Source organism: Brassica oleracea, chromosome C6, assembly GCF_000695525.1.
Source record: "Brassica oleracea var. oleracea cultivar TO1000 chromosome C6, BOL, whole genome shotgun sequence".
Lineage (NCBI taxonomy): Eukaryota > Viridiplantae > Streptophyta > Magnoliopsida > Brassicales > Brassicaceae > Brassica > Brassica oleracea.
In genome coordinates, this window is record NC_027753.1 from 21,109,302 (window position 1) to 21,118,565 (window position 9,264).

Here is a 9,264-nt window from a genome sequence, read left to right on the forward strand (position 1 = left end):
TTTCGTGGTAGTTACGTGTATTTTGCGAGGAAACACTTTCGAGGTATTTACGTGTAGTTTACGAGAAACTCGTTTTGAGGTATTTACGAGGAAATATAGTGACCTCCTTACGTGGAATATTTACGTAGTCTTTACGACGAAATGATGTACTTCGTCTTTACGACGAAATATTTTCCTCGCTAAGTTACGACGAATTGGCGAGAAAATATGTGTTACGACTGATGAGTAATGAGCAAACGTGTTTCCTCGCTAATTTGTCGTAGAGCCTCGCTAATTCGTCGTAAAGCCTCTTTTACGACGAACTCACGAGGAAAACCGCCCTCGTTAAGCTTATGTTTTCTTGTAGTGTATGTGTTTATGCATACATGTGTACATATTTATATCTGCATGTGTACATGTTTATATTTATATGTGCATGTGTACTTGTTTATATGTGTTTTTTTTTCATACATGTGTACATATTTCTATTTGCATTGTATATCACTAAAACAATGTACCGTACAATCATATTTTTCTACTAAAACCACAAAATCACATTATATGGTTAAAAACCCAAAATCACATTTTGAAAAATACTTGAAAGATATTCAGTGTGTCAAATATCGTCAACGTGTACACATATATTATATTGTCCACGTATACAATATATACGAAATGATACATGTACACCAATTCATTTGTACATTTATCAAATTATGATATTAGTAATTTTAATGATTTTGAGTATAGTTGCTAAAAATGCATATAGAGGTTTTTGGTACATTTATTTGTTCATTTCATTCAATGGGGTCTAAAATGCAAATTTAGAAGTTTTAAGTTAACTGAGGAGGACTTATTTGCAAATCTGAAAGTTTTTGGGCAAATAGTGGAAATATTTAAAATTACAAAGACCACATGAAAATTAAGAAAACTTAATTTCAAGGTTCAACAATGGCGATATAATTTCGAATGCAGCGGCGGCTTCTCTTTACAGTCCACCGAAGGCACGAAGAGAGGCTGAGATCACCACGAAGACATCTTGGAACACAATGGAAGAGAGGCTGAGATCACCACAAAGACCTTTTGGATCATCACGAAAGAGTGAACGGAGACTGGAACTCGCCGCAACCATAGTCGTTGACGTCGCCGTATACATTATAGTTACACCACCATCAGAGATATAGCTTTATATATCTTAAAAGAAAAATTGAATAATAAAGATACTGAATAAATACATGTTTTCTTTTTAAAAAAATTCTGAAGAAACAATATTCATTTTACAAAAAAAATTAAAAACTCAAAAAGAAAAAGTTGAAGAAGAAAGAAAGATATGAGACCCACTTTATTTTGTTTACTTGGAAGAACGTGATTAAATTCCCTAGAAATCAGATATAATATTTAGTCAGGGTAATATCACTTAGTTACAAGCTTGTTTAGCTTGTTTATAGCTTAAAAGTAGTTTGATTAGGAAAAATTGTCTTAGTAGCATAAACTAAACTGCTCTGTAGTGTAATAAAAACTCGAAAACTGCCTTTGTAATTATTTATGAATGGAAACATGTTCTGTGTACGCGGGCGGAATTGATATGATGTGACTAAAATTTGATTGATGTTACCAATCAAGCAAAACTTAATTGCATTTCAAAAAGCAAATTTTTTTGCTTTTTCTACGACATGTATAACACGCTTTTTCATTTCATAACAAGATAAAAAAAAGTCCCAAATGCAAATGGTAAAAGAAATAAATAAATAATCAAAGATTAACTGCAGACGTGAGGATTGAGAAGTGTGATGTCCACCATTCACCAAACTGATCTCCCAATTCACCAAGCGTTGCAAATGGCAAGAAACCGTTAATCAGAGGAATAACCAACAGAATCGCTACAAGTAATGAACTTGCCCGTTCCCAATACGGAACCATAGTGCGTGTTTTGGTCTCTTGAGTCACATATCGTGGACCGTACACTAGACCAAACATAGCCAAAGTGATGGTATCTGCAACGTATCGAAGAAGGCAAAGCGTTGCCCAAAGAAACAGCCACAGTTTGCCAATACTGTCCAATGCGTCCCCCAAGTACATATCCAATAAACCGTAAAAAATACCTCCGAGTAAAAGAAGGCTATAAGGTGCTCGCGTGCTATGTTTTGTACCTGGTGAACGATGGATTATCAAGTAGGTGACTACGAGGATCATTAAGATAGCGAAATAGATCTGCAACCAAAATGGATGCCGGCACATCAACATGTTTTCTTTCATGCATGTTCGTGTGAAGGCACTTGAAACATATAACATCCACGCCAGAGCGTTGATGACACTTGAGACGAGCCAATTCATGATAACAGTGCTCATCTCGGCTTCCAGTTCGGTTTCATATGTTTGGTCGTCGGCGTCCAATCTCTCGGTTCTGAGTGCAGCTTCAGAAACGCCCATCTCTAGCTTGAATTTCTCGACAGAATCATTGGTCACTTTAAGGATCCTTAGGGTACTGTTAAATGATCTCTCTCCAAATGAACCAATCCTAGTACCGTATACCTGTAATCACATCATTGTAACTTTTAAGAATGCAACCACCAAAATTTAGCAAAAAAAAAAAATGCAACCAGAGAAAAAATTAAAATCCAGGATTTTTTCTTTTGTTTTTTTTGGCTTACATTGGCTAAAGATTCTTTGACAGCAGAAGCATAAATCTGCAAACCAAACAAAAAAAAGAAATAAGAGTACTTGGAAAATTCATAATACTTTTTTTTTCGTCGGCTACCCATTTAAGTTAGATTAAGCTAAAAAATTCATAGTATTTACCAATGCAAGATCAGCCACATTTGTATTCTCATCGGCAGCATTCTTTTTCTCAACAACCTAAAGAACAAGAAAACACAAGAACAAAGCAGTTAAAACAATGTACTTTCGAATCATAAACCTTACTAAAATACATATCATTGATTGTTTCCCAAGAAAACCTAATTAAAATATTTAGGTCAAAACAATCATTGTTCCCAAGAGAGGGGAATTGATCGAACCAGAGTGGCAAAAGCCGCGAATGACATGCCTAGAGCTAAGGCTTCGGCTTTCCGTTCCCCAACGTTTCGTCGAGCCATACCTAACCGCGTTCGCAGTCTATTAGCAACTCTCGGAACCCTTCGACTAGAATTCGGATTAGCTGTAGAGGCTTCCTCCTTGTCCATTATCTCTTTCTTCCTTTCTCCTTCTCTAACGCCCATGTATCGTGAGTGTATTTAACAATAGTATGTATCGTGAGTGTATTTAACAATAGTATACATACGTTTTTGTAGGGTTTTACCTAATTTCGTGTCTATCCTTAAATCCTTATTTTATTTTATTTAAAGTCGGCCCGCCATGCGTGCGGAATATACTTTCTTTTTGATCTAGATTATTATTTTTGTATGTATTTGTGGTTTGTGTTTAACTTTGCATTTGTAAGTGATTGTGTATGATAATGATTTTTTTGTGTTTTGAGAAAGTTTTGGGTGAAGAAGGATTATATGTGATAAGATATATTTTATTTGTTTACAATAGTTGTTTCTATATTAAAAATTTGTGCCATTGATATGCTGTGAGGGCTTTAAATGGTTTTCATGTTGTTTCCTTTTACAAAAATTTGATCTCATATTCATTGTGTTATTTGTGGTTTGTAATATCTCGGGTTTGAAAATATTGGGTTGTGGGTAATTATTTTGTATATGTAATAAGAGTAATTACTTTTTATGTTGAAATCATAGTCTTTCAACATGCTATCGGAGTGGAAGTAGTGATTATTTGAAGTTGCATTTCTTATTAAAAATAGAATGTTATATTGAATGCAAAGAAGGTAGTAAAGCAAAGTTAACCGAAATAAGAAAACATTGAACTTGAAATTATAAAGATCATTTTAGTTCCATAACACTTCTTTTCAATATAGAAACATCACGTAAGGAAATTTTGATTTATTTCCAGCATTTGTCAGCTCAAGACATGTCGGTTTGCCGTTCATGGCAAATACATACATTTGATGCATTCTTTATATTCTCCTGTCCATAGCAAAATTATTGCATAGAGATTACTTTTACCACAGTTGTTATTTGAATATGTGAAGATGTATTAGTCCTTGTTGCGGTTTTGTTTCATTGTCAAAATTGTTTTTTTTTCCTAATACTAATTCTTTAATCTCTCATATACTGACTTTTACAGTCATCGATCTGAAATAAACTGAATGGTTTTACGATATTTTAAATTCTCTATTTTACAATTAAAATAAAAGTAAAGAAAAACACATTGGTTAAAATTTAATCGTATGTTTAAACAAAATCTTGGACAGGGGTCTATCTTGGAACTTCTATGTACGCAGAACCAAGTAAATTATAAAGTTCTCTTTTAATTTTTCTATACTATCATCTATGTATACTTTATAACATTTAATTTCTTAAATTACCTCTTTATATATTTAGCATGCACATTTGACTATTTTTCTATGACGTTTCCATTTCTGAACTAAGTTTTTGTTTAAGAAAAACATATAACACAATTATACTATCAAAGCAACATCATTCACAATTTACATTTATTTCGTGTCAGTCCATTAGATGTCAAATGAGAGCGGAATTTTGGTCTTGAAAGGAGACACTTTGTTCATATTATTCTTGAGATTATGTGATTAGTATGAGAAAGCGTAATTGGCTGCCTTTGAAAGTGGGCCATCAAGTATTAACTTTCAAGTAGCCGAGTTTTGTTATCTTATTATATTAAAGGCCCTTTGTATTACGGCAACAACAGAGTTTGACGAAGAGTGTATAAAATTTGGAAGACTTCTTACCATGGCTCAAGCTTCATTTGTAGCGTTGGTTCAGAACCAGATAACATAAAAGAGATTAACAGCATGTATACTGGTTCTAAATTTTCTCATTAGAGATTATGGTTCTAAATCTTCTGTTACAACTGTTGTTGTTGCTTTGTTGCTGGACATTTCCAAAACCCATATGAACAATACTTTGTATATCATTTTCCCACTATCCATATCTGAAAATCAAAACAGAAAACACATAAATATTTGAACATGTTGGGTTTACAATACATCTCAGGAATCTATGACACTATCTACTAATTACCTTAGTTTGAACAAATCCATAGTTCGAGAGGAATTACGTGTCTGAGAATCTAGGCATGTTCTGGGCAAGAGAATAGTATCCTAACGGAAGTCTTTGCTCTGAGCAAGCAATTGCGTAAATCATATTTTCTTTTACCTTTATGGATAAAGCAGCATTACGGTTAGACTTCATCCTTGGATTTATTGTAGCCAGCTTCATGTACAATAGCTGAAGAAAAACAGAACAAATGTTTCAGATCTTAAGAAGAATTTAAATCCAGTTTTAAAGCAATATTTCATACAAAATGTAATTATACCTCAACTTGTCTCTCTAAGGACTGCACATAGTTTATGATTTTATCAAGTGAAACTGCTTTCCCTGTTATCCGGCTGGAACCACGAACCAGATCCTGAAGTAAAGTCAGCATCTCGCTGATCTTTTCTCTTCTTACCTGATAACCAAACACAAACATCAACATTTCTGAAGGTAGTAGCACACTTTCAGCGAGGCGGTGGCTATTTGCTGGCTGACCCCTTCTAGCTCTAACATGAATGTAATCTTTGGCTGGCTCAGGAGGCTTTGTATTGTCCTTATTGGTATATTTATCATCACACTTCTCTATTAAGTTTTTACTGCTTCCAGCTTCTTCATGCTTGCTTCTCTTGGATTTAACAATTCCTCCTGAAACCTGATCACAAACCCCAAATCAACATCTCAAGGACATATCTTGCACTAAACTAAAACTCATACTCTCTTATACATACATCTTATCTATAAAGAAGAACAGAGGCAAGAGAGATTGTGAAATAAAAAAAAAAACTTTGAACGGTAAACAATCGTAAGAGCTGTAAGACATAAGCGACAATCACTTTGCTTCAGATGAAGGGTATGAATTGCATAAATTACTTGTAATAGAAGCACTGCTTGCCTCTGCTCTGCAAAAGTTATTTGCTTGATAAGACTGTGAGTAAGAAAGTGATGAACCACATCTTTTTATACATAAACCACACCACCTCTGAGCTTGAAGAATGCTTTGAATACACATTGAATACACATAATGGGGGGGGGGGCGAATTGAGTGGATTAAACACGAACTCTTAACTCGGAGCGTTTCGTATGGTGAGTGAAAGCTGAAACCACATCGACTCGCCGTCAAAGGATGGGGGATGCGACTTTGGTTTTCTTGTCCGGACTCCGGAGAACATTAGGGTTAGAGACGACTTATGTTATATCGGGCTGGCTAAGGAACAAACTCAGCAGCCCGAAGCCCAGATAAAGAACACACAAACGAAGCCCACTAACGAATAGAGTTAATGAAAATGAAGCGTTTAGCAGGAGCGGACGCGTGGCGGCTGGAGGACGCTCGACTTTCATACGTGGAGGGTGATGTGGACGAACGTGAGAGAAGAAAACATGATTTTATATATATAGATAGATAGATAGATAAACACATCGCTTTAGTGAATCTAAACTAGAAATTAATGACATTATCCTAAAAATATAGGTATAATTTGAAAATATACTATTTCTGATTTATAATTTGAAAAAAAATCTCTTTTTTTTTAAACTATACTTTCTTACATGTGATAAGATATTTTTATCCTAATTTTACTTAAAACTAAAATTAAGAAATCATTTAAAATTGAAATGATTTATGCTTGAGATGTTGGGTCCAATTGGTATTGGCTGTAGCTTTGAAAAATTTGCTGTAGAAAAAGATCTTTAGATTTTTTGCGGTGGTTTTAGATTTTATTGCTGTAAAATTTTATGGAAAGCTCCAAAAAAAATTGCTCTGAATTTTTGGCTCTACAGAACACTTATACAGCTGTAGGTTATTTCAAGAGGTTTGATTTTGAATTTTTTTTTATTAAAACTTGATTGTTGTGAATTTAGTGCTGTAGAAATAAATGAGGATGTTGACAGCACATACATCCGCTACCAGCCACACCCGATATATGTTTAAATTAAATACATATTAATAATGAAAAATACAATTTTATAAGTTTTCTAAGATATTTAAATATGTTTTATTAAATTTTCAGTTTTCATAGTTAGAAAATTCGTAAAACAGATCACAATCAAATTTATAGTCCTCAATCAGACGATTTTTTTAGCAATTTCTATTAGATCAACATTAGTAATTTAACTTTGTTATACGTTCCATTTATGATTGAATACGATTGTGTATAATGTCTGATCCTTTTCTATAAATGTCATCTAGATTTTATTTTGATGAAATTTCTACCATGATTATTACATTTTGCATGTATTTGCTATACCCACATTTATGTTTTAAGAATCTCTTATATTTTGAAGAATTGTCTAAGATTGAAATTTTATTATGTTTTCTTTGTTATTCGTCCATCTCTTATAGTGGTGGTTGTTATTTAAGACATAGTAAAACATATGGAAAAAAGAAGAGAAAATTGGTGTGCATAGCCGTAGAACCATTCTATATTGGCAAACTACCCTTCACTTTTCTCATCTATTTTATATTCTGGAATTGTCCCTAAATTTTATGGAACTCTACTCCATAGGCTTCTGCACGCGTTAGACAAGTGGCCCTCTTAGTTGTCTCTCTCATATTCTCTTTTACCTTTTGTCATTTTTTCTCTTGCTTTTCTTTCATCTACCTTCCCTTAAGAAACATATTCTTTGTTTTTAACTTTAGTCTCTAATTATTATACAAACCTATATGATTCCACATCCAACACATTTTTAATTTTTACCAGATATTTCATATATGGCTTTAAATCTCCTTACGAATCCGGTGCCGGCAATGTTGATTTCCTCAGTTGGTGGTTAAATATAAATACAAGGTACAATCTTAATTATCTCTCACCGATACTGCATAATTCAATTCCAAATCCTTTTTCATTTTCAGTTCCCAATAACAAAAATGTTCCAGCTGATCTTCTATATTTTTGTTTATGTTAACTGATATTTTTATTTTGTTAACACTTATGATGGGCAATATTTACTCACTTATCCAAAATAATAATGTTATATTGGATCTTCAATTTTATCGGTTCTTATTTTTCCACTCTTTCAAATATGTATGTTATGTTAGGTGTTACAACAATGAACCGCTAAATTATAAAATGTTACAAAATTCTTGTCGTTAATTGATACATAGTTTTTTAGCTGATAAATGATTTTATCAATTTATAAATTGTTTGATACATAATTTGTTAGCTGATAAATCGGTCTCGATTTTTCAATTCTTTTTTCGGGTTTTGGATAATATACCGAGGACTATGTGCTTTGTTACGTCTAAACAAAAATCCATACGTTACGGTTACAGATTTAAAGTCCAGAAATGTCTTAAAAGCAAGTCCTAAAAGTCGATGAAATTGGTCCATCCATCGATAAAGATGCTTAAAGTAACGCTTACGTTTCAAGCTGACTTTTTGCGGTTTTGCCGCAGTCAAAAATACGCGGCGACGGTTCGGTATAGTGTCTCGACCCCACTCTGACGCGGTTTCATTATTTTTCCTATTAATTGTTTGAAAGGAATCCGCCAAGAAAACGCTAACCCAGATTCCTTTTAAACAAACGATATATTTACATCTCAGGTTACATTTTTGGGTTTCTCCTAATTTCAACCCTATACTTTTACATATAGATATACAGTCCAAAAGATTTTCAATAAAATGATTTTTAACTATAATTTTATCTATTAAAGTATACAGAAACTATTACAAGGAAATTATAGAACCAAATTTTTTACATAATTATTAGTATTCTCATCTGACTATTCAACTTATATCACACTAGATTATTTTACTAAAAGAGAAAACAACCATAAAAACCTTGAACTTTTAAATTAAAGCCAAAAAAATCTTGAATTCATGTTTGAACCAAAAAAATCTTTAATTTTCTAACATTGGTCATTTTAATTCTCATTTTTTGTTGACTAGGCAATTTTAGAAACCTAAAAAGTCAACTGTTAAATCTGTAGACGTCTGTTAATTCGCTAAACGACGTTTAAAAATTGATTAAATATTAATAAAATAATATCGTTTTACATCCGTAAACATTTAAATCATCCTTTCTTTCGCAAAATCAAAATTTTCTAATTCTCTAATATCTCAATCTTCTAATTTCCAAAAATCCAGAGTAATTGATAATGCAAAAAATGGTTAGGATGATGAGGTTACTTCGGGTTCGTCGTAATGAGAGATCTTAAGGGAAACGTGTTAAAGAA

General features: G+C 32.9%; 1 protein-coding gene and 1 pseudogene across 1 annotated transcript; both read right to left on the minus strand.

Moving 5' to 3' along the window:
* Window positions 1-1,702: 1,702 nt before the first annotated feature.
* Window positions 1,703-3,211, minus strand: LOC106299510 (protein CPR-5-like). The gene is made up of 4 exons (XM_013735591.1): window positions 2,997-3,211; window positions 2,779-2,835; window positions 2,631-2,666; window positions 1,703-2,511 (listed from the first exon to the last, which is right to left on the minus strand). The coding sequence occupies exons 1-4, from the start codon at window positions 3,195-3,197 to the stop codon at window positions 1,732-1,734; spliced, it is 1,074 nt and encodes a 357-aa protein (XP_013591045.1). The 5' UTR covers window positions 3,198-3,211; the 3' UTR covers window positions 1,703-1,731.
* Window positions 3,212-4,782: 1,571 nt separating this feature from the next.
* LOC106297703 lies at window positions 4,783-5,823 on the minus strand (annotated as a pseudogene).
* Window positions 5,824-9,264: the final 3,441 nt, after the last annotated feature.